This window comes from Pithys albifrons, chromosome 11, assembly GCF_047495875.1.
Source record: "Pithys albifrons albifrons isolate INPA30051 chromosome 11, PitAlb_v1, whole genome shotgun sequence".
Classification (NCBI taxonomy): domain Eukaryota; kingdom Metazoa; phylum Chordata; class Aves; order Passeriformes; family Thamnophilidae; genus Pithys; species Pithys albifrons.
In genome coordinates, this window is record NC_092468.1 from 21,953,099 (window position 1) to 21,979,198 (window position 26,100).

Consider the following 26,100-nt stretch of genomic DNA (forward strand, 5'->3'; position numbering starts at 1 on the left):
AACTTCAGAGAAAGAAGTATAGTTTCTTGCACAACTGTTCCACTTATTTGCTTTCTCCACTAGAATGATGCTCCCTGTGAGGATCACGGCAAGGAGACTTTAATTAATGCCTGAACAGCTGGATCGAGCTCTCTTTTAATACCCAGAGAAGTAAAAGCACAGAGTTACAGACATTTTAGGGAAAACCCCAGCAAATAATCTGTTGATTTCACATGTAGCCAGCATAGTTGGGGCTATTCTTTTTCCTTCTGGCTTGTTTGCTGGTAAATGAACACTGGGCTCAGTCATGTGCTGCCAATTCTGTGATGATTAAAGTACGGGTCAATGCTTAATAAGTAATAGCCATCTCATGTAAGAGCTTGGCTTATTCATGATTTTATTAAAATATGGGAAACAAGAAAGCTGTCAATTTAGCATAAAGATATATTTCATAGCTAGATAGACAAATACAGAGAGATGTCTCAAAATCAAGAGAACAAACCCACCAGAAAGCACATGCCTGCTTGGTTGTCAACAATAAACACACAGACACACAAAAAATCTCTTTTTTCCCCCCATATAATCCAATGCTCTGCAAATCCTTTTTTTTCCCCCTGAGTGCACCTCCTTGCATAGACAATGCACTCAACATATTGCAGACTTTCTTTTGCCTATAGTAACAACAGTTACTCTTGCTCCTGATGGAACATACCACATCAAGCTAATGGTTGCACTCAGGCCAGCAGCAGGAGACACTTCACCACCAGCAGCTTTAAAACAGATGCACAACATTTCAAAACCAGAGGAAAATGTGCAGCCATCACACCAGCAAGCACAAGAAGTACTAGAAGGTGTCCTTCCCATTTTAAAAGCTCAGCAGCACATGTTTAACTACAGAGCACTCACATTGGCTCACAAACAGCCAGTGTAAACGCCAGGAAAAAAAAATTGAAAAGGAAAAAGAAAAACAGAGAGCCTTTCGGTGGTTAATACCTTCTTTTTGCATTACCCAAGACCTGCCTTCAGCATACCAAGAGGAACAGTCCTAAGAAAGGAGATGTCTTGGTCTGAACAGGTAATTCCATAAATGCTCTATCCCCTGGACCTTATTTAATGAGATTTGGGAAGGATTAGCTATTTTGCAATAGCCAAGGTCGCATCTCCAAATTTCCTTTCCTAAGCATCATTAGGAGGGAAAAAGAAAGGCATAACACCATATGTGCTCGATCAGAGAATGAGCTCAGAGGATCACTGCAAGGAGACACAGAGAAATCTTCAGAATTTTTACTGAAGGCTGCTTGAGCCAAGTATTTGGATTTTTCTGGGGAGCCTCTATAGCCTACTGATTGCTGTACTCCTTCCTCTGCTTATCTAAGACACTACAAAGCAGTTAGTTGAAATAACAAGCTTTACTGTCCTAAATTCCACAAGTCGACACAAAACAAAATCAGCCCATCAGGAAGGCAGCTGGCCCTGCCTGTGTGGTGTACACAGAAGGTTCTGACACTTAGCATGGGAGAAAAAGCAACCTTTTCATTGGCAATGGGAGACACAGCATGGCCTGAAGATCTGCCACATGCCAGGGAGATGGGATGGGATGGGATGGTAATCAGGGACCTTGTGAGAGGCACTCAACCAATTCCCCTCAGGCTCCTCCTGCGAGGGTGCTGATGGGACAGCGAGGCAACATCTATGGAGTGCTCAATGTGCCTTTCTTCTGTGGCTTATGGCCATGCCAAAATACACCCTGAAAAGCTCAGAGAATTTATGCCTAATGAAAACACAGGTGTATAAAATGATGCTGTTACCTGTAAATTATCTTGTATTTTCCATCCCTCCCTTTATCCGATAAGGCAACCTCGTAGGTACAGGTGTAAGGCAAACCGTTGTTGTGTCTATCTGCATTAAGAAGGCCGGTGGGAGGTGACCAGGAAAGTAAAACTGTTCTTGCTTGAATATTTGTAACCTACAGAAGAAACAACAGTTACTCTGAATTCCGAGGAAAAAACCCATTATCCTCCGAGTTCTTGCTTTTTCTTGCATCTTCACAAACAATTCCTTGTAAAATTGAAATTTCAAAGCTAGGGTTGAAAAGTAAAGACATAGAAATGGTCAACATCACAAACAAAAATAGAGACTCATGGCATAAAGTAATCTCTAACAGATGAGGAATACAGAAGATTTCCCCCTGCAGTGAACTGGCTCGTCATTGTCTGAGCATCCAACAAAGAATTCCTCAGACCCTCTGGAGGGGGGTACCTGCTGCCATGGCCACTACCAGAAGGGAACTGGAACAAAGTAGGACAAAGATTTCACCCTATAGATTGTTCTATCCACGATTATTTCCCTAAAGTTTTCAACAGGGAGCTTCTCTAGTAAAATTCTGATGCCTTTTTCAGCCATCCTGTTTCTTCTTATAACTTCAAACTGCAATAATTCAACTGCAAAAAAAGTTAAAAAACCTGATTTAATCTGCAAATTTACACTGACTCAAAAGCAAAAGGGAAAATTGCAACAGAAGTCTAACTTGTCAATTAAAATTATATTGCAAATCAATCACTTTGTGCCCTGAAAGAAAGGGTGTCTGACCTGCAGTCACCCCTGGGTGTGACACCTCCGTGGCAGACGGGTGAGGATTCTCTTTCAATAAAACACAAAAGAATACACCTGAAAGCTCTGCACCAGAACAATTTCATCGCCCTACCAGTGCAGCTGTGTTCTTCTGGAGACCCAGGGCCACATTACTCCTGACTGACTGAGCTTATACAACTGGCATCACCTTGCTCACCAGGAGAGTCCCTGGCACATCAGCTGCACGCACCCAACAGCAGCTTCCCAGAGAACAGTCTTCTGTTATCAGGCCAAGAAAGAAGAAAAAAAATTCCCCCCTGGCACTGCCTCAAAAGAAAAAGAAATAAAAAGCAATGGTTGCACTGGCTATCTGGAAAAGGCAGCACATTTTTATAAATGCCTAATGAAAAAGACCAGGGAAGCCTCAAAGCCTCCAGAGCCTCAAGGGCTCTGCCACAAACTCTCCACTTTTCCTCATGAAAATGATGTTTTTTCTTTTTAACTGTAGTAAATATACAGGGAATATTCTTTTAGTTACCCTCCATGGGGAAGAATCAAAAACGGAGGTTTTATATTCTTTATTTCTCCCGTGCATCAGATTTCACTGGTTCTATCATTTTAACAGATTTTTCCAACACACAAAGCAAGATGTTATTTCGGAAGGTGTAAGATGAATGATGCAGGTGCTCAGTTATATATTTCCTAAGTTTTGTTCAGACAAGGGAAACCCCCTCACCCATAAACGATCTGGTAATGAAGTTTTGGCAATCAGCTTTCAGAGACTGCTTGTTTATGAATCTGACTCCTGGATAACTTTATATAATGGAGAATATTTAACTTTTCACGTGGAAACACATTGCTTCCAGCTGATGAGCACGGCAACTGCTGTGTCTGATACCCATAATATCAAGCAGATTCCTTCTTAGCAAGTCATAAATCCATTTTTAACAGATTGACAAGTAGGTGACACCATGAAACATCTCATCTTAAAACACCATGATCTCAATAGTTAAAGATTTTAATTTATAGCAGCACACTTAAATCTTGCCAAAAAAGAAAACCTTTGTTGACCTAATGTAAAAAATAAGTTTTAAGGCAAGAAAGTTTAAGTAGCATCAAGCTTTCTTTGTAAAAGCACAGAAATTCAAATTCTTGTATGAATTTTCATGGCATTTCTTGCTTTCATGGCATTTCCTTGTCATAGTCTTCTGATGCTACGAAATAATGTTTACTGAAAGAACTTGGACCAGAGAACACCAATCTGGATTAGGCAGCTTATAAGACACTTGAATGGGTCAAGTGAGACAAATAAGGTTTTGAGATATACACACACATGTACATAAATGAAAATGTGGCAAAGATATTTAGAGCTAAAAGTCTGTATTTTAAATAATATTTTTATCACAAAACTGAATAGTAATATCCAAATAGATTTTTTTAACAGGCATGCCAGTTCAGCCCATTGACATGCAGTTTCTTTTCTTATGGAAATATGGTTGCATAATTGTTTTTCATAAATTCAGGCAGACTTGGAGCTGGAGGCATGATATCCTGCCAATGTTCTATTGAAATGTTTTTCTCTATGACTACTCCCAAGGACACACGTATATATTCCACGTACAGCAAAACTCTGGCCCTTCATGAACTTGAGCAATCTGTAAAAAGTTAGGTCTGAAGTTCCTTAAAATAAGAGAAACTATCTTATGGACTAACTGCTAGAAACTGCTAAACTATTATTCTGAAGTCTGCACACAGACATTTCCATGCAGAGGATAAAAGTCCAAACCCAGTTGCTAAGCTGCTGCAGCTACACATTAATTTCTAGCTGATAGAGAGCCTGGAGTGGCTGCTGGCAGCCTCAGTGGTGGTGGGTACACAGCAACTGCTGGAGAGGTTTAAAAATAAACACCAGGAATCATTACATACAATTCTTAGCTGCACTGAGTACACACAGCAAGTGTAGGAAAGCAAGTTAGAGGTCAGTGTCTGCATGATAAAAGTCAGAAAAGGCAAATCTATACCCTCCCTGTGTACAGAAAGCGCGCCAGGGCTGTGCACGTCAGCACAAGAGCTGGGAATGGATTTATTTGTGTGGCTGCAGATAAACCTGGTGCTGCTCCCCAACCAGCAGACTGATAGCATATCACATTTACCTGCCAAAGGCCTATCTCTTCAATATCTCATTTCATGGCCAAAGCCACCACTCAGTTTGCCAAGGAACTCCTACCTGGAGCAGGAAGCACCTGCTTTGCTGTGAAAAAGGGTAAGTTAAACAATGGGGTTATGATATGCTGAGAATAATAAGCAAGCACTCACAAAACAGCTCGGTAGCTTTATCTCCAACTTTTCTCACTTAGACAAACACCTTTCAAAAGACAGGCAACAGCTGAACAGACCTGGACCAGCCATTCCCATGCCTAAGGAACAGCCCAGCTACCACCACAATGGTTGGCTTAATGGCCCTTTCAAACTTGCAGACATAAAAGACTTCACCATCAATAAAAAACCTTATTATTTATTAACGGTGCCCTAATTCCTAATTCCAACCAAAATATAAGCAGCCAGAGCACCCCATCCTAGGCTGGGCAGGTAACCTTTGTGCTCCTTCCTAGTTACCCCAGCCTGTCTCATCTGTCCCCAAAATCACTGTGCTCACTTCGAAGAGGGCTGGCTTGGCCTTTTAGCTGAGACCTAACAAAAGATTCTCCCACAAGCAGTTTTGTATGTCTGGTGAAAAGCACAGTTAATTAGTTTTTGAAAACTTCTCAGTTTACACAGTAAATGTCTCCTTTCTGCGCTATCAAAACTCGGTGGTGTAAATAATTATTCCATAAAAGCCCCTGGGAAAGAATCCAGCTCCTGCACCACTTCAATAAGGTTACAAGACTGATGAATATCTGCCCTTCCCGTCTTTCAGGTAATGAAAAATGTTTCTGTACAACTTTCATTATCTTTCAAATTCCGGGTTAGCATTCACAGGCATCGTGTGGTTCGGGGGCTTATTGTATGTGTGAGAACTACACTGCAAGCAACATTCATTTACTCCCTCGAGGGCAAGGTTTGAAAGACTTGGGGGTCAAATGAATTCATGGTTATTACCGGGTCGAGATTCTGCCTTTAAACTATGGCTCTAATCCTGCAATTTTAGGCAAAAATCCCAATGATTAAATATGAGTTTCACTGCAGAGCAAGTCAGCAGGAGCAGGCTGCCTTTGGAAAGTCAAGCTGACGTTTGAGCTCTGGCTGGACAGACCTGTGGTGATTCCCCATGGGGGGTGATGTCCCCCCGAGGCTCTTGGCAGACATTGGATGCAGCAGTGCTGCCCCCCACCACTTTGGAAACCCAGAGTCAAGTTTCCCTTCCCTCACTGAAGTATTTGTGTTAAAGAATGCTTACTTTGTCTGTGATAATGTGAATTAAAAATATATTTCAGTTATAAATAAAACCATGGGGGAAATAAACACAAAAGGTGTCACTTAAAATTTTTGCAGTTTAAGGGACAAAGCTATAATTAAATTTAGTTTGGCTGCACTTCTCTCAAACATGTTAACAAAATCTATCCTTTAAAATAGATTTTTATAAAGTAATAATTTAAAATGTGTGTATATTTTGTATTCTGGGAGGTACCTATACAAGCCAGACACCTCCTAGTGATACCATGGCTGTGGAGTCTCCTGCAGGACTTTCTTACAAAGCTAATCCCTTTGGATGGCTCTATCCCTTTGGATGGCTTCCACACCATTGATGATGGAAGGAGCTGCTCACTTGGATACATCAAAGCCATGTGCTGCAGACACAGCATCACTCCATTTGCCACTGACTCACCACTCTATGCTCTCTCGTTTTGTATCATTTCTTTCTTCACTACTATTTTTATATATATTGTTTTATTTTTCATTCATATATGCATAAGGCTTGCCAGGAAATATGGGCCACAATGTGATCTATTTCTACCAGGTATAATACTGACTACACACATATATAATCATTCATAGCAATTAATGGCTTGTGAGAGTCCTGTGAGTTTAATTACTCACAAATGTCAAAGTTCCAGGGAGGATAATAGATAATCCCTAGCATCACCTCACTAAATGTCATTATTATTGAACTAGCATTTGTCATGCTTCAGATCTTCTTAAAACAAACTCCTAGGTTTGTTATGACTAAAGGAAAATTATTTTTGCCTATTTTTAGGTTTTTGTTTCTTTTCTGCTTTAAAGACTCTGGTTACCATAAATCTAATTGTACAGATCTCAGAATCTTGCAAATTGCTCAAATAACTTCTCTTCTACCTCTAAAGATTAAAGTAAGAAATAAGTCATTTTTCTTGCCATCTTTCTGGATCTTTGTAAAAGCACCTGGCTATGGCTGTTGACCAGACGAGTAACATTAGGGTGGTCCTTGGTACAAAAATACTGGCTCCCTCTGTTCAATGAACTAACCTAATTTTGTGGTCCTGATCACCTTGAAATCTTCTCTCAGTCTTCAGCTTACTATTGTCACTAGTTTCTGGATGATGTGAAGTGACTTTCCTTCTTGTGACTGGAAGTTCAGGCTGGCATTTATCATCTCTGCAGGTTTGGTTTAGATTCTGGCTGGCTCTGAACCTGCTCCTGTCAATGCCATGACACCAGGATCCAACACCTACTGACAGAGCAATTTAACACCAAACACCTTTTTTATCTATTCAGAACAAAAGTATCCAAGAGTCCTGTGCTTCTGCCTGCTTTTCCCTGAGTTCTGCCACTTCTCCAAGGCTCCCACTGCAGAATTTCTTTTTATCAGCCTCTACCAGCTACTGTCAAATCCAGTCTTCACATGGGCTTTCCAACCATTATTTTTCACTATCTTTCCAGCTGGACAGAGAAAGGCCCAAACCCTGAGAGAACGAAGGAGTCTGCTTTGTGACTGCTCCTTCCAGTGCTGGTTTGGGCCATCCAATTAGATCCACAGTACTCTTCTGGTTTTCATTTGACACACCAAACTAGAAAAACATGCCATTCAAAGGGGTTACAACCAGATATATTAATATCCTCACCTGACTGTGGTCACACTCAGCATTAGGGTTATTTACATGGTGATCCAATTCCATTCTAATTCACAGGCTTTTATGGCTCAGACAAACACAGACTATAGTAATTTGTCATTGAATAATAGAATTAGCTTAATTTAATCATGATTAAAGACATAAATTGTTCATGACAAATAAAATTAAACCCAGGGGAGAGGTGGTAGGGGCTATGTAACTTACCCCAGTGCACTGGGTTCCCCACCACAGCAGGAATACTGTGAGCAGTCCTCTAGAAAGAGGCAACTGGTGCAACTCATGCAGTAGGCAGAGCCCTCAAATACCCACAAGCACAAAAAATCCTTCAGATTTATATCCCAGCAAAATAAATTAGATATATAGTGGCAACAGTCTACTAAGGAAAAAATTCAGAGGTGCTCCCCTATGAAATCACCAGTATGTTGTGACAATCTCCTTCTCACATTTGCCATTATACATGTGTGTGTGGCAATTTGGGATCACATACCTGTGGTTTCTCCATTCCAGAAAGAATGTCTTGAACTCTTTTTGTTTCTGAATCAAATTCTGTAAAACAGAGAATGTGGAAACAGGAAGAAAAATAAATTACCTAAGTTAAACAAAAATGTCAAGTTATGTCAATAATTCTTCTGGAATTTGTACATAGGGGAGGGAGAGAGACAGACATTACCTGCACATGACCATCAGTTGTTTTGTTCTTGTGAATTTAAGGTATGCAGTTACAGAGATTGATATTACAAAAATTATAAGAGAAAAAGGAGGGAAGGAAACTTCCAGTCATTGCAGATATTCAGAAAAGTAGAGGTGTCCCCACAACAATGTTATTTGCTTTCACAGTGCAAATTCATCCTGTTTCCAAAACTTGGATGTGGAAGAAGCCCAGGAGTTCCTACAGCTCAGTTACTGCTAAACCTAATCCTGGTTTGATAACCAAGTCTACTCCCAATCCAACAGCTGCAGAGGTGGGCTATCCACCTACTCTCCAGGACACTGGGCTCCAGAGAGGAAGAGCATCCTTGCCCTGTGTGTGCAAAGCCCAGATGAGCCACACAGGGTGCTTGCCCTAAGCCCGAGCACCCACCCTAAATTACCCATCCCTAAATCATGTAATGCCCAAAGCTCTTTAAGAGCCGCCTTCCAACTATGTGGACAATGAAGCAATGCCAGGCAAATTTCAAAGCCTGACTAGCAGAAATCCATCCTCCCTGCTCCACCTCTGTGCGTGGTACAGCACCTCTTCCAGGGGCTATACAATGTTATCACCAACAGGTCATGAAATGCTTCCCTTTCCCTAAATTAGAGGGATTAACTGTGCAGAAGGTGCTGCAGAGGCATCATCTGAGCAGCAGAATTAGCCTTTCCCCCATCCTCCCCCAAAAACAATTCTGAGGTAAAGCATCAGTTTAGAGTAATGAGGTGACACAAAGCAGCTTTATTCCTTTTGGACAGCAGCACAGAGAGGCCTCACTTTCCACTGCAGTATTCTCTAATGGAAAACTAGGAACATATTTTTCCTGTGGTTCTTTTTTTTCTTTAAAATGTTAATGTAAAAAGTTTGCTCACCAAAACAGAAGAATACATCTCACCTAAAGCAAAATAAGCCAGATGTACTTGGCATAGGAAGCAAAAAATATCAGTAAACAGGTAAGATCAGATCAACAGTTTTTAATAATGATTCCCCCAAAACCTGACCTACTTCTCATAGCCCAAGAATGTGTCTTTATTTTTGTCTGTGACCTGCTTTAAAATGTAGATCTTCTTTTTAAAAATTCCATGTGCTCGACTGCCAAAAAGTAGAATTGGCTGAATGCTGATGGCCGAATTCCAGTGTAAATGCCCATCTCTCTCTACAAGAATGCACCTTGGTGTGGAGTGGGAATGACAGATTTCTTGCTGCACACATTCCTGGATTCCTTTTAGTCTCAGCCACTTGGAAAAGAAAGGAGTAGTAATATTTCAGGAGAAGTGGAGGATAGCAAGATTTGTTTTTTCCACAGTAGATAACCCTAGGGTGTATCATAAAGAGTATAAACTGGCAGGATCGAGCCAGTGTAAGATAAGACTGACTTCAGAACTACACAGATGGACTAAAATGGCTAAGGAAGAAGTTGAGGTGCTGATCCAAGTGAAAATGTCAAAGTTTGGGGTGTTTCAGAACTCAGGGTTCCTTTCAGCATCAGTAAAGAAGCAGGACTGTGCTACAAAAGCCTGGATCCAGACCTGGAAACTGGGGAGATCCCGTAGGCTTATCTCGAAGGGATGCTAATCAGAAGCAGCTTCTACAGCTACAGAGTGTAACAAAAATGCTGCTACTATTTTATTGAAAGTTTATGGTTATTATGTCACCCCTAATTACAACCCCCAGAAGCTGAGCGTGAATCATTCTCAACCTTAAATCCCAAACATGTGGACTGCATTTTCTTTCCTCTCTCTGCTCTCTAGCAAGGATGCTATCTCTGTCACACTGAGCACGAGAGGAAAACAAACCCTGAAGCCCAAAGAAATCTCACTTCCCTCTGCTGTGAAAAGCAATCACTTTGTACAGTAACCAAGTCCTCTGACCCTTGCAGGCCAGGGCTGAGGGTTCAAATGGCTTCAGGAACTGACTCCAAGACCTAAGGGAGCTGGGTATGCCCACCAAATAAATAATAATTAAAGTCCTTCAGTCAGACTTCTCAAAGAAGAGTCCTACACAGGGAGTTTTTTATATTAGTGTCCCAAATACATGGCTTATTCACAAGGAGAAGATTCTGAGTACCAGATCATTAAAGCCTTGGGTTATTATGGACACGTGGATTTTTATGTGGTCAATATGGACATTCATGTCACCAAGAGTCTATAAAAACAAGCTGGAGGTGGAAAAAGAGAAATCTTCAGACTTTGGAGAGAGAGAGAGAGAGAGAGATGGAATGGGACTCACACAGACCTAAAGTAACAGCAAGTGCAGGAAAAAAAACTGTTGATGAATACTACATATATGAATGGGCAGTCACATTTCCTAAAGAGTAAGAGGTTTCAGATGATGCACATATGGCAATCAACTGTGTCAAGAATCCCCCATGCTAAATGTCCAGAGTGGTCACACCTGAGTCTGGGCAGGTGCCAGTGATCCCTCACACACACACACCCCAACCACTTCATTCGTACAGAGGTGATGCATCCATGTCACTGATTTGCCAAGGCCATCAATCACTTTACAAGAACAAATGCAAAGAAAGATGTCTGCAGTGAGAAGGGCCCTTGCATCACAGACTGAAATCACTGCACTGTATGGAAAGGAGAGTGTGTGCATTTGAGCCCTGCACTGAATTCAAACAAAAATCAGCAGAGAATAATAGGTAAAGTAAAATTAAAGGCAAAAAGCAATAAATATGTGCAAGTGATGTCTGTAATAGCAGCAGAGAACAGCTTACATTGGAAGGGGAACTCATGAGAGGTAATCAAGTATTATGGTATTTACAGTATCTAAAATACTTAAGTTTCCCATTTCAAGAGCTGTAAGAAAATCTCAGGCTTCTATGGATGGCTGATCTCCTTCCAGTAATAAACACAACTATTCACAGTCTCCTGAGGTAGGCTAAGCTAAGGAGAACAAGACCTGTCCCGAATCCCTCCCTCAGTAGGGGAAGTTGCTCTGACCTGCCAACCTCTCTCAGAACACATTAAGTATATCGAGCTCAACATCTTTCCTTTGAGCCAAAAAAGAGCATAAATCCTTCTGCAACAGAAGATGACAGTGAAGGAAAAAAATCCATCTTACATGCCTTATGTTGACAACACAGAGTTGGCAGAAGGCCTTTTCACCTGGCTTTCTTTTATGGTCACTCAGCAACCACTGAGGACTACACTACTACATTAGCTCTGTTAAGGGATGAGGAGCATGAGCATCTCCCAGACATTTCAGGTGTCGAGGTTGAAAGGTTGGGAAGAACAGCAGGAAGGAAAGCGAAAGCCTTGATGTAAAACAGGGGATTAAGATTCAGAAAAAATTACAACTGCTTAGGAAGATGGTGGGTGGCTAAGCATGATTCATCTACGCAGTACTAACTGTCCCTGAATAACAGACAGTCGATTTGCTCTTTAATCTTTGTCCCTTCCTTTCTCTGAGCTGTCTGAGCCCTAAGGATCTGATATGAAGACGTAAAAGCTCTGTATGTCAGCTCCCCCCAAACACTGGGGCTTGCAGAGACAGGCAGCAGAGACTGCTGCTTTCCTCTGTTGCTATCGGGAACAGAAGCTCAGTCATGTCAAGAACCTGACTAACACTTCAGGTCATTGTCCCATTATAACTTTTCCTCTCAACATCTGTTCCCCACATCTGTCATGGCAAAACTCTTCCTCCTAGGAGGAAGCTGGGGGTGGGGATGAATTCCTAGTGAATGCTCAGTGGGCTCCTCTGAGGTACAGTACAAAATCTGAGTTACAATGTAGATCTCAGTGTCTAAGATATATCACAGCAGTCCCAAGCTACAGCATTAGGTTCCAATTCTCAGGCTGTGGGTTATTTGGATCTGATGTTTCAGACTAACCTCTGACAGCAGAAAGCCAGCTGAAAGACCTGAACAATGTCTAAGTTTGTATTTTGATCATCTCTCCTTTTTTTAGAGTTTTGAATCATAAACAAAACTCTACAGATACAATCAGGAGTAAATGTGCCTAAAAATCAAATGCTTTCCCAGCAGCTCTTTGGTGCTAACAGAGTTTCAGTGTTAAGTCTTGCTGAACTAAAGCTTTTTATTCTATGCTTCTGTTAGCCTGTGTCTATGTTCCTTTTTGCACGTACAGTACAAATATAATTTTCAGACTTTTCCAACCATACTTTTGAACACCAAGCACAGATTTAAAAAACAGGAAAAAAAATATGTCATTTCAAGGTAAGTCTGAAGTTTCCATCAATAGTTTACATGTTTGCATGAACAGCAGCTGTGTGTGTAAATGGTTTGAAATAGCTAAAAGCACTAAACTAATTAGGATTTTCCCATTGCAAATACAAATTTTGGGTTTGTTCTGCATTCTTTCCTTCGAAGAGAGGAAAAGGTCCAGCTCAAGACTTAGCTTCTGGCCACAGAAATTATTTACTGTTTCAACAGCCTTTCCATTCCAAGGGAATGACATCAGCACTAGCACTTTGCAAACTTTGAGTCTAATTCTCAAGCAGAGCTCACAGATATGCCAGTCATAACATGACATGCTTTCTCAGAATTTGTTCCAGATTTATTGGGGCTGTGACCAGCTTTAATGCTGGGAAAGATCTTTTATCAGTCACGTACAGTACAACCTACAGCCCCCAAGAAAATGAACCCTTCAAAACACAGCCCAGTTCCCTCATGAACTGCCTGCCAATGTCAAGGCTTAAGATACCAAGAATACATACAACCTTCTCATTTCAGGGAATTGTAGAAATATAAATTAATAAACTTCTTGCACAAGAACAAATCTAAAACTGCAGATGTCATGCTGCAGCTGAGTCATAGAAAGCAAGACCAGAGGGGATGTGACACAGCCACCAAATCCACCCTCCTACACTGAAACATGATCATCTACACTCAATCCATTCCTCTGAGAAGGCTGCCTAGCCCATTTTTAAAAATAATTGAAAATTAAATAAATAACCTCCTGGCCCACGATCGTGGATCTCCAAACCTCCCCAGCTGGGTGAGCTACACAGCATCTAACTCTCCTCATCCCTGGGAAGATTAACTCCACAACTTTCCCTGCTGTATCTTAAACTTACTTCTTCCCTGCACACCCACCTCAGGCAGGTTCACCATGACTTTCTTTGCTGCCACTTTTCACAGTCAAAGGCATTTCCTCCGTTAAACAAAGCAAGTTCATTTCTTTCATACCCATATTTACCAGATCCCAACTACTGCTGTCCTCTGGCAAGTTTTTTAAATTGGTCTCCATCCTTCTGAAGATGTGGTAGCAGTCCTGACCACTGTGGGCCAGCCAAGACCCTGGCAGCACCAACTAAGGAACAAGGTCATTTACAGAGCTTGCTTAGAGGTTTCCTCTTCTCTTTGTCTATACACCAACTTGACTTTAGGAATTTGTACTCCACTACATCTCCACTACTGTGCAAAACTACCATATAGCTATGAAAAAAGCCATGTTTGAGAAAGACTGGCTGAAATGCAACTCGTTACTCTTGCCTTGATCAAACTTTCTTTCAAGGCCATTTGAGCTCTCCTGTTTTGTACCCTCCCCTTAACCCACCAAGCACTCTGAGCCCTATCAGAGCCTGATATGGACTATAATTTAATAAGCACCAATCCTTATTCCATCCTTCAAGTCTTTAATGAAAATATTAAATAAAATTAGACCTAGGACAAATTCCTGCCTAATCCAGTTTGATGCAGCTCTCCAGTTTTTCAGGAAGGCAGCGCAGGGCAGGACAGGGTCACGGATAAACTGCCAGGAGATGTGCTGGCTGACAGATGTAACACTGGGAAGAGCAAACCCAGTGTCACACTGAACACACAGCACTTCACACAGCTCTTCCCAGCACCACTTCCACACTGGGCAAAATGGGCAGCCCTTCAGGATAAAAAACATGTGAAAGAAGTATTTATATTTAAAACAGTCAATCACACCACACTGAAACATAATACCCCAAGGAAGATTATTAATTAAGCCTACAAATGCACAGATGAGATTTGCGAATGTTAAATATTTCTAATTTCTGTTAATTACATTAAAGATAATAGAAACACCAATGATCAAACATGACTGCAGCTCTCATGACCAAGGCAGGGAGATTGAGGTTATCCAACTTTAGATACAACTGTTGAAACAAGTTCTAATTCCTTAAAAATTAGAATGCTGTGCATGAGCATAACACAAGTTTTCCATTTCTAAGTGCCATCTCACTGTTGCCATCTTAGTTCTCCTGCTAAAATACCTTAACTGATGTCTATGAGCTTATAACTCATTATTTGTCCTAAAGGACCAAATCAGATATAGACAGCAAAAAAATCCAAGCCACTCTCTAAATAACTGAAGGCAAACAGAAAACCTGTTAACTGAAAAACCCTGTATAAACTCCAGAAAATTACATTTTCAGATCTAAAATTAACAGAAAACCCCAAACAACTCCAGCTATCCTGATTCACTGGGACAATAAAGGATAATTGGTGCTTGTCAATACCACTGTCATTTAGGCATGAATTTAATCCCACGTTTCAGAGATGTCCTGGCCATACTGCATATCTATTAACCTGCTAGTTTTACCTTGATTGCTTTGGTATCCTATTGTCCATGGGAAGGATACTCCAAAATACCTGGAGTGCAAATTCACATCCTTTAACCAGACACCTTTCAACAGATGTAGAAGCATTGAGATGTAAGGAATGAAGTCACCTCAGCTAAAAAGTGTTTTAAAAATAAATGTAAGTGTATCCAATCCTCCCTGTCCCCCGTTATGGTTTGGATATATATTTTTCATTGGCATAGCAGAAGGAAAATAAGATCAGCAGTAACCTACAAGGGAAACAAAATGCTGGATGCAAGGGACAAACGGAGGGTAAGTGACATGTTGGGTTTGTTTTTTTCTGCTTCTTTGCTGCTACTGCTGGAAGACAGCAATAACAACTCCTACTTTACTGGCTGAAGATCTGAGCGAATTCCTACTGTGAACACGCAGTTGGTCCATTAGAAGGCAGAAAAGGGCCTTCTTAGTAAAATACAGCAACCCCCCATCTCCATCACAGAGATTTTACATCTTAAGCAAGCACTTTGTACATCTCCCAAGGAAGATAACAGGGGCAGTGCACTGTGGATGGCTGCAGCTGGCTGGGTTTGAAGGAACACCAAACTAAACAATGACATAACCCACAGAAACAGAGGAAGCCCAAGCTGAATCTGCTGGAACAACAAACCACTTACACACAGGACCTCTTCTTGAAGCACTCTCTTTTCATGTTTTTTACTTGCTTTAGCTTATTTTCTGTGTCAAAATATTTTTCCTTTTTATTTTCGGCAGCTTCCCTTTTGCTATCATGTTACAGAGTTCACACTCTACTTGGGGTTGAGAAGACAGTAAAAGCTCTGCAGATAAGCAAGGTAGTGGCCATCCCTCCATCTTGTGGTCAAGTATGTAGTGGCACAGCTGATTCATACAGAAGTACCTCGCTGAGAAGAACCATTTAAAATTCTGTTGAGTTACAGGAACATAATTTCAATGCCACAGGCTGCAATTTCAAACTGCTCTTCTACGCTGTGTTGGCACAGGCAGAGCTCCTGTTTGAGCAGGCAGGCAGCATCCATGTGGACATGTCAGGTAGAGATACTCTACATGGTAATGCCTCCTCACTCCAGCAAACCCTTCTGTTCATGACAGCTATTAATGTGGTTGAGTCTTTGTGGCTAAAAATCTTGAGCTTTTCAGCCTGACCCTCTCATCCCTGCCCAGAGCAGGGCCCAGGAGAGACTCCCAGCACTGCTCTGTGGGTTCCACACTGGATGGGCTCCAGGAACAGCAGCAGCTCAATGCCACCAGTCAGATCACACACACCAACTCTGAAATCATGTTTTTCTTCTCTAGTCTTGTCTCTTCTATCAGGTATCACTACTCCATAGTCCACTGCAGTTCACTAACTGTGAAACTATGAGACTGAAGTAAATCATTACAAAAAATAAAAAGAGACAAAACTAATCCTTTCCAATGAAGAAATTATTTTAATCCATTGATGTCCCTTCCTATACATCGCTTAAGGTACAGGAAGGTACCCAAGGACTGCTGAAAGAACTGTTAGAATGTAAGTGACATTACTTCTGTTGCTTTGATTTTAGAAAAGCTTTACACCTCTCTTCTTTCTTGACTTTTCTCCTGTTCTGTCTTTTCTGATTTGGTTGGATTTATAGGAGCTACATATATTTGATACATCTCTGCAAAGCATTTTTCTACCTAATTTTTTCAGCAGTTTATAAGTGGTCTGTCTACCTGCAGTTGCCACTAATACCTTTCATTTCTAACAAGATGGGTCTTTTTACTTGATAAGGAAACTGAAAGAGCCTCCTAAAATTTTCCTGGAACTTCTGACTCCCACCTTCCAGGTAGAGGGCTGATGTTTCAATCCCACCACAAACTCCTCACAATTTTCTACAATGGCTGGGATGCATTGCCTACCCTTAATTCCTTTCACTTATTTGTGTGCTTCTTCATGTTTTATTCTCCTTGGTTTTCCTCATTCCCTGCGACCACCTGCCTGTCTGGCGTTCATTAGCACTCAAAGATTGTCCTCCCAGGCTGATGGACCCAGTAGTCCCTCAGAAAGAAGTATCTTCTGCAAATTCACCACCTTGCTGCCACCATCAGCCCAGGCTGCCCCACCCAGGTGACATGGCCATAAAAACTCCACAAGCCCTTCAAGATCCAAGGTGGAAAGAACAATCCCTAAAGAACACGGACTGACAAGTCTCCAGTGTCACCAGCCTGGGCTTTTAAATCCTGTGACCGCTGCCCCATGCCAACAAGGAAATATTTTTCTCTGAAATACTACCTCCAGTGCAGAGGGACAATGGTACCAGTATTGAACCCAAAATAAAACTTACTTCTTCTTGACCTTCAAAAATATGATTATAGGCAATTCTGGCCATAAAACCCTTTGCTAGTCTGGACGTTACAAAGAATAAAAACATTTTCATGATCAAACACAAAACTAGCAAAATAACCTGCATAACTGCACATTTGCACAGAAAAACAATCAGACAGCACAGCCAAAACAGACTCCATAGGAGCTCCAAACTTGGCGAGGATTAAACTGAGCACCTCAGCCAAAATTAACAACCTCCTTGGCAGTGGACTTTGCAAAGCCACCAAGTTTACAGCAGAGCACTTCCCCAATGCAAAGGCACAGCACTGCCCATGGCAATCTAAGACAAAATAACCACAAGCCAGATTTTGCCCTCAGTCACAACTCCCCAGCCTTGCCCAAATCAAAGAAGAAATGACTTCATCAGATTTCATGGTGGGCAATGAGAAGCGTTTTGGGATGCTGGGTTCTAGCAGTCACCACCATTTCACTCTCAAGAACAGAGTCAGAGCAAAGCAAACCATTCATCCTTTATGAAAAAGGAATCTGGGAAAACTTTCCCTAGAACAGGATAACTGTAGAAAATGTGTCATCTTTTCACTGTTCTCAATTTTGTCTCATTGACATTAAACCAGAAATGTTATTTTTATGCACTACTTATATCACTTGCATGTCTTTGGAAGGGGTTAGATCCTGCACTGGGATTCTTCAAAGTTAACCAGGGGAATGGCTGGAGACACACACTATTTTTTGAATGAACCCCAGTGCAGCTTTTCTGTTACCAATGTAAATTATTGACCTATTTTTCCACATGAAAACTATGATAAAATGAGATGGCAATAAGTGGTGGAGGAGATCACAGCAATCCCAGAAACCAAAGAACATTTTTTTCTTTCCATTCAGCCCAGGCAACACAGCTCAGAGATGGGGAAGGCAAAGAGCTTCCACTCCCCTCTTCAAATTCACCCAAGCACATATCGATTGACAGCAGAACAGAAATAAGTTCTCTTCCTCATGACAAATGATGATCAATTGGCTCAAGCAATCTCAGCCTAAACTGTTTTGCAGTCAAGGCTGAATGATGAACTGTAGCTATGTGAGCTAGAATGATATTAAACAGAACTTTTAATAAAGACTGGGGGCTAAATTTCTAGAATGCAAAAGTGAGAAAGACTGATGTAATGTTAACTGCACCCTCCCATGCCTGAGATGTGAAGAGTGCACTCAAGAATGTTTCAAAAACCTGATCTATAATGTCTCTACCAACATTCTACTAGTGAGCTCGAAGTACTGCCTGGGCAAAGAGCAGTCCTGTACAGGACGAGGGCAGAATGCAGTCACTGATATTTGCACAACCAGTTTCACCACTAAGAACCTTCTGAAATATTTAAAATATTTCACAGAAATATCCACCTGATTACCTCTGACTGGGAAGGATTCAACAAAGCTACAGGAGTTTCAAGTCATTCTGGATTTTATTGCTGAGATGAAATTCAGGCACAAGTCACATGAATCACAGTAAATCAAAGCAGCTGCTTTTAAGCACAACTCCTTAGAGGAAAAGCAAACAAGAAAAAAAAACCCCAACCAAATAACCAAACCAACCAAAAAACCAAACTCAGAACAAATCATTTATAATAAACCTTGGAGAAAATTGAAATGGCTCCTTTATTTTAGAACAGTGTTTATCCTTTCCATTAACTGCAACACTCAAACCATCACCTTGCCTTAAGATTTTCCCTCCCCTTAAAAGCAAATAGACTGAAGGTCACAAAAACTTTGGAAATCAAATTCCACCCTTCCTCAAAAAAGGAAAACTAACTGATGGGGTTTGAAGCACAGCCTAAGAATGTTCTGTAAACAAATCCCATTAACTTCTGTGGGACATGAAATTTTATTTCACCGCCTTTGCAAATCCAACTGGATATACAGACATTGCTCAGAACATCTGACTATACAAATAAGGGTTGCTCATTAAATTATTAGACTTAAATGTGTTTTATTTTTTATACTCTGGAGGGAGGAAATGCTCTACCTCTTCCCTATAAATACTCTCTCCCTTCTGGCTCAATGTCCCAGATACAGCCAAATAAGGGAAACACAGTTCCCTTCCTTTGTCGGTGGTCCACCTTATCTCCTCTCAACTGGTGAGAGTACACTGTTTATCTTGCTCTGAAGCTTTCAGACCTTGGTATAACTCTTCTCCCCAGCATGGGGGTTTAACCACTGAGCATTTAAGCAGGATGAAAATGTACTTAGTATGATTTTTTTCTGTTGGTTGGGTATCTATAAATTACGTAAACTCCTAGGAAGAAGGTTCAGATTTCAGTCTTCTGGACTTTTACCGTCAATTGCAGCAGAAGCTGCAAATTCTTGAGATAATACAAATATCCTCTGGGGGGAGAGGCTGTGCCTTATGTCATCTAGCACTGACTTCCTGATAAATGATAGAGCAGATAGCTTATCCAGCTCCCCCTGCCAAGGAGATCCTGCTGGCAGATGAGGCAAGGGAGGGATGAAAGCAGATGAGAAGGAAAATATGAGACTCTACAGGGGTTGACCAGGATTGAGAAAAACAGCCTTGGGGTAAAATTCCAGCCACTGCAGAAAGGGTTTTTAAGTCACCAACCAGGTCAAGCGTGAGCCCTGGAGCCCGATTTCCCCACTCTTTACTACACATGCCCAACATGTTTGTAGGTGGACTTTAGCTGTGCTTCTTGCAGGCTACCACACTTAGAAAGATTAGGGAGCTTCAGCTGAGGTTTATTTTGTCAGAACTGCTGTGACGAGACCAAAAAATGTAACCAGACCTCCTGTGCTGACCCATTCTGCCCCATTCATGCTTCAGAGCTGTGGATGCCCAAGAGACCAAATTGCAGACCACCTTATAACCATAATAGATAACATGTACCCACAGCTGCCCTGATGTTCTGTTTGCATTTTCAGATACAAGAAGTCTGGATGAAACCAAGTTTGATGCATTTACATTCACCTTTAGAAGTTGCTGATATCGAAGATGAGAGAATACTGTGCAAGGCTCCCCCTTAGCTGATGAAGAAAACCTCTTATCTACAACTTCTAGTGCCAAAGTTATGAAGCTGGTCTTTAGTCTTTCAAGATAAGTGCCTAAAAATAGAGTATCTTCTCCTTCCCTGCCCCAGCCCCTCCAGTTTGCAGGACTTGGTGTTAATGAAGCACAGAACAGGCTCTTCCAGGTCAAAACCACGTGGTGTGAAGGAAGGTAGGACTGCCATGGCATTCAAGCATCCCATAAACCTTAGGTTTGTTCCTGTAGTACAGACACAGTAAGAGAGTATCTCCATGCTCATGACCTTTCACATGCAGACAAGATTTCAGAGGCTTATAAATTCCTGGAAATTATTCTGCACACAGGCAACTTCTGGGAAAGAGTTGGTCAAGATGCACTAGAAGGAACTACCCACAGACAGCTCAAAGCAAAATACTGCTGTGTTTGGAACTGGCCAAAGCAATGGCTGAGGCAGGGAGTGCACTGGCACTGGGCAAGGACGTGCTTTCCAGTACCACTTGCTGTATTTGTGATATTTAGCTTTTACCTTTCTCCATCAAAGCCCCATGATGTAAGTTAAGCTTCAAGACAGCAGAGAAAACAGCATTTATTAATCTCTCTCAACATTGTGTATTTCAGCAATGCTGGATAAACATTTTAGCAATTGTTCCTGCTGAAGAAAAGTCACAAATTAAGCCTGATTTGGATAAATTCTTGCAGGCACACAGACTAACACTAATTTGTACTCTGCCTGAACCCTGTGATATGTTTCTAATATAATCATCAGTCTATACAGAGCTTGCCTAAGTGGTTTACTTCAAGTGACTATTAGGCAAATATTATTTGGTAAGAATCTGTGTGGCCCAGCTCACCGAGTTCACTCTGGTACACAAAGGTGTGCTCTCAGCACGTTAACATCAGAAGTACCTGACACTCATAATCATTTTGTTTACTGCTTGAATAAACAATGTCACAGCCTATTATTTTTGAGCAAATACCAGGGATAGACTGTTTGAGAAGTAGGCACACTTCCAAACAGAAACAAACAAAACCACCAAGGCTCAGTTATTATGTGGGAGATAAGGTCATGGCACAAGAATATCACACTGGAAATTCCAGGTGTCACAAATGAACAGTGGTTTCGCAAGTTCAGACTATGCCCTAATTAATGCATCCTATTTCCTCTCAAGTATTAAAACTTTCAGAAAAACTGCATGCACACAACATCTATTCCTAATGATATGCATGTCTAAAGAATTCAGCCAAATAGTATTAGTTGCTAAAACTATTAAAAATGCAGTAGGAACAGTAATACCATTTAGATTTCATGCGATGCTGATCTACGCTCACAAGATTCAACAAGTCTCTGTTTCCACTAAATATTATGTTTCACATTGCATTACTTGGTATAATACTAAAATTCACTTAGCCTGACAGATGTATTTTCCTCTTCAGAGTGGTTTTACTCCAATGTTACTAATAAAATCACTGTGTCAGTTTTGACAGGTTGTTTTTCAGGAGACAATCTTGTTGAAACTCCTTATTTTATAGAACCAAACACCAGGGAAACTCCACTTACATAGGGGTATTTCATATGGCAGCAGAAAAAACATTTACCAGTTTTGCCTGCAGAACATTTCTACACTGGTTTAACAAAAGTCTTTATTAGCAGGTACCAAATCATGAGTTCTTGGCTAAAAGAACATAAAAGTTACATGTATTGCCAGTGTTTCTCAGCCTCTCTGCTTACATGGACCAAAAGTGATGAAACTACTTTTTAAGCTTTTAAATTTATAGGATATACAGACACAGATACATGTGTGACTCAGTAAGCTTGCAAAACAGATTCAGGACCAAAATAGAAAAGAATTGACAGGATCTAGAATGAGTAAGTCGAGGAACTTTGCCTGGTTCCTGTCTGCACTGAATCACAGCTCCTTCAATTTCCCTTTAATTCACAGCTCCAGATTAAAAAACCAACTTGATATAGGTAAACAAAAACAGAAAAAAACCCCACATCTTCCCGAAACATACTGAAGTGTTATACAGAACAGAGAGGACAGGATAGGGCTTTATCAGGATGCCTCAGCTCTGGTTTTTCATACATCACCACTCTGCATCATGTACTTGCAGCTTGCAGAGTGCAGGATACCTGCTGGTACCAGCTCTTGTTAGGCCAGGTCAGTCATGCCAGTCTAATTCACTTCTTCACCTCAGAACTTTTGCTTTTACAAGTTAAGTACTTATTTTAAAATGTTTTCAAACGAAAACCACCATAGTCAAAAGTTTCCTTGCCAAGCCCATTTTCCATGTATTCTCAATACGTTCCCCTCTAAGAAATGAGCAGATATTGCCAGCCACATCTCCTGAGAAACGGCCATCAGCAGTGCAGGCAGGAATTTGAAGCCATGGTTTTCACCTTTGGGAGTAGCTGGAGTCTGTCTCAGTGCACAAAAACAGATTTACAAAACCTCCACCACAGGAAGGCAATATCTGAGTTTTGAAGCTGGTTGTACACACATGATACTGGTACTACAGAAGTTTATCATCTATTAATAGTCTTCAACAACTCTTTGAACTATTAATTAATTCTAATCTTTTTCCTCCCTTCTCCACATGTAAAGCACATCAATGCCACATGCAAGAGATCAGCTGCTTGGAGCAGTAAAGCAGACACCAAGACAGTGTTCTTCACTTTGGGCAGCTGGAAAGAAATCTTCAAAAATTTTCAGCTGATTTTCAAAACTGAGTTAGGTAAGTTCACAAACAACAGGTCACCAAGTGGGCATCCAAAGGATCAGGCAGGACTAAACCCTCTACGGTGCCCAGCAGGTTGGGATGCTCCTGTTGGAGCAGGCACCAGCGTGCAGGATGTGGCCGGGATTGCAGGCTCCCCCTCAGCATCATCTTCATCACAACTGCTGAAAACAGACCAGTGGGCCAGATGGGCCTTGCTCTGACCCCGTAGAGCTCAATCTTCTGAAATCAGCACAAAAAACCTCTTTAAGAATGCTCACATAAAGGCGCACGCGACCGCCCCAGAGCTGCCTCCCTGCCCAGGCTGCGTCTGTTTATTCTGGCACCCAACTCCCAGCACCCACCCAGCTCCTGCACAGGATGTACATAACAATCCATTGCCTGCTTTTCCACTTTTACCCATTTGAAATGTTTTAGTTTGGGCTATCCCAGGCCCTTCAGACTTCAATGAGGATTAAAAAGATTTTATCTCATTTGAAGAAAAAAAAATTCATTAGGAAATAGGCAAAAGCATTGTAAGAATGCTCCAAACTGCTTATGTTCCCACAGTACCCACAGCCTCACATATAACTTCTCAAACTACCAGATCACCACATGACCAAGAAGTGAACCACTGAGTGCTTGAGAAGGAAGTGACTCAGACTGAAATTCATAAAGGACAGCAAGAATGGGACAGGATTTCCGCTTACAGATCTTTTTACATGGCAAGGCTCCTTCATGAAACAAAAAACTCCAACCCACAAAAAACCCAACCCTGCTCCCTTCTGTCCCATTCAGTTTTTAAAGCAGCTCTGCAGAAAAACAACAGTATGGATTTTAAATCAGTATCCCTACATCATACCTCCAAGCCTTCTCTCTGTACAAGACACCATCCATCACCCTACCACAAACACTCAGAATACTTGCTGTATTTTCATACAATTATAAGCCATGAGCTCCCTTTTTTCCCCTTGAAATGGCATATTTCCAACATAACTAGGAATCTTTATTTACAAGTACACCACCCAAGGTAACGACATGATGCTTCCAAGGGAAAAGATCATAAGAGCATTTAAATCCCCAATCTGAAACTGTAAATGTCCTACTAAACAGAGGTTCTGATGCTATGTTATAGATCCAGCCTGAGATAAGGGTGCAATATAGAAGCAACAACATATTTTTAATGTACCATCATGTTGTACAGAGCAGAGTGACAGAGGACCACATATTTACCCACAACTAAAGAGGTGACAGAACAAAAGTACTCCAGACTAATTTACTTAAATTCAGTACTATTGATGATCTATCACCCCACTTCTTCCAACAGTGCCGAATGAGCTTTTGGGGGAACCCTTAGTTCTCTTAATATTGGAAAGAGGCAATAAGCTATTGATACATGGCAGAATTTTTCTTGAGCACTTATTCAAATGTCATGGGCATAATATGAGCGTAGATTTGGACAGAAAAGTACATTGTTAACTTAAGTATCTCATGTCATGTGATTTATGTCATACCTTTTCAGGGAGAAAAGCAGAGTTGTCCTTGCATTGTACACTGGACATTTTCTTCAACATTATTCATAGGATCATAGAATGGTTTGGTTTGGAAGGGACCTTGAAGATCATCTTGTTCTAACCCCCTGTCACGGGCAGGGACACCTTCCACCATCCCAGGTTGCTCCAAAGCCCGTCCAATCTCACCTCGAACACATCCAGGGATGGGGCAGCCACAACTTCTCCAGGCGACCTGTGCCAGGGCCTCACCACCCTCACAAGGAAGAATTGCTTCCTAATATCAAATCTACAGTTGCCATGTTTGAGTTTAAAGCCATTCCCCTTGTCCTGTCCCTCCAGGCCCTTGCCCAAAGTTCCTCTCCACCTCTCCTGGAGCCCCTTTAAGCACTGGAAGAGGTTCTAAGGTCTCCCCAAAGCCTTCTATTCTCCAGGCCCAACCCTCCTCAGCCTGATTTAATAAGGAAGGTCCCCCAGCCCTCTTATTCTTACTCTTCTTACAAGTACTCTAATTATCCCAGTGCAGCAACAGCAGAGATTGCTCGGAGGTGCCTGAAAAGAGCAACGCATCCCTCACAGACAACACGAACAAGAAAGAAGGAGCAGGACAAGCATCTACTTAAACACAGGGGTAGCAGATCCCCAAACAGAAACTCCCATCTTCATCTTCCCCGTCACAAATGTCACGGTGCAGATCCTGTTCCTCTGCTGATTAAAGCAGACACTCAAACTGCCTCTCAGAGCGGCGGCTCAGGAGTGGCTGGGATTGCTGGGAGAGACACTGCCTGCCACCAGAGAGCTCCTGCCCACGCTGCCAGCTCCAAGGCAGCTCCCAACACTTCGCTTCTGACAGCCTGGTCCCTAAGGAAAGCCATCACTGTCACGCTGCAGCACCGTGTGCCGACACACTCTGCCTTCTGCAGCAGCAGAGATGAGGCTGAACAAGTGTCTGCTCCAGCTGTGTCCAGGGCTCCTAAAGCTCCTTCCCTTGCCAGGAGCTGGCTCACTGGATTGCTCCAACATCCAAACACCCAAGAGAAGCCTGCCAGCTCTACTGGACAAACACACACAAACCCCACAACTAGCTATGAAATGATATGCTATAAAGCACATCACAATCTCCAGTAAATAATTCGTGCAAACAAACCCCTCAGCTCCAGTTCTCCTTCACCTTACTCCAAGTTTTACAGTAAAATTCATACATTCCTACTTGCCTCTTGAGAGTTTTTTGGCTAAGTGGTTTTCTAAATAAAGACTTATTCTATACCAATTTTTCATATATATATATATATATATATATATATATATATATATATATATATATATATGCATTTATATACATAAAAATGGGGTTTCCAGGCTATTCTGCAGTTTTGGAACCAGCCACACAGCACCATCAAATTTTTAACTATTACCAGTCTTGAACTGATACACAGCCACAAAACCTTTAAGTTTAAAACCCTTTGCTACTTGTTGCTTCTCACACATTTTCTTGGCTATTCTAAACAAACTGTCATCTTAGCAGCATAAATCAAAATTGGCAACTGTACCCAGACTGCTGTTAATTATCACCCCAATTACCTGTTAGTCAGGTATCCCTCAATAAATCCCCCAAAAATTCAAGAAGAAACGGAGAAGGTAAAGATAAAGCAGAAGATATGATTAGAAACCTATAAATATCAAGAATTTATTTT

At 41.4% G+C, this 26,100-nt stretch overlaps 1 protein-coding gene across 4 annotated transcripts in view; it reads right to left on the reverse strand.

Moving 5' to 3' along the window:
• FNDC3B (fibronectin type III domain containing 3B) overlaps positions 1 to 26,100 on the reverse strand; it is a 189,863-nt gene that overhangs the window by 58,011 nt on the left and 105,752 nt on the right. For all 4 annotated transcript variants that reach the window (XM_071566299.1, XM_071566295.1, XM_071566297.1 and 1 more), the window contains 2 exons: positions 8,086 to 8,144; positions 1,788 to 1,945 (listed from right to left, as the gene is read on the reverse strand). In XM_071566299.1, coding sequence (XP_071422400.1) covers positions 1,788 to 1,945; positions 8,086 to 8,144 — 217 coding nt within the window. The remainder of the gene's footprint in view (positions 1 to 1,787; positions 1,946 to 8,085; positions 8,145 to 26,100) is intronic.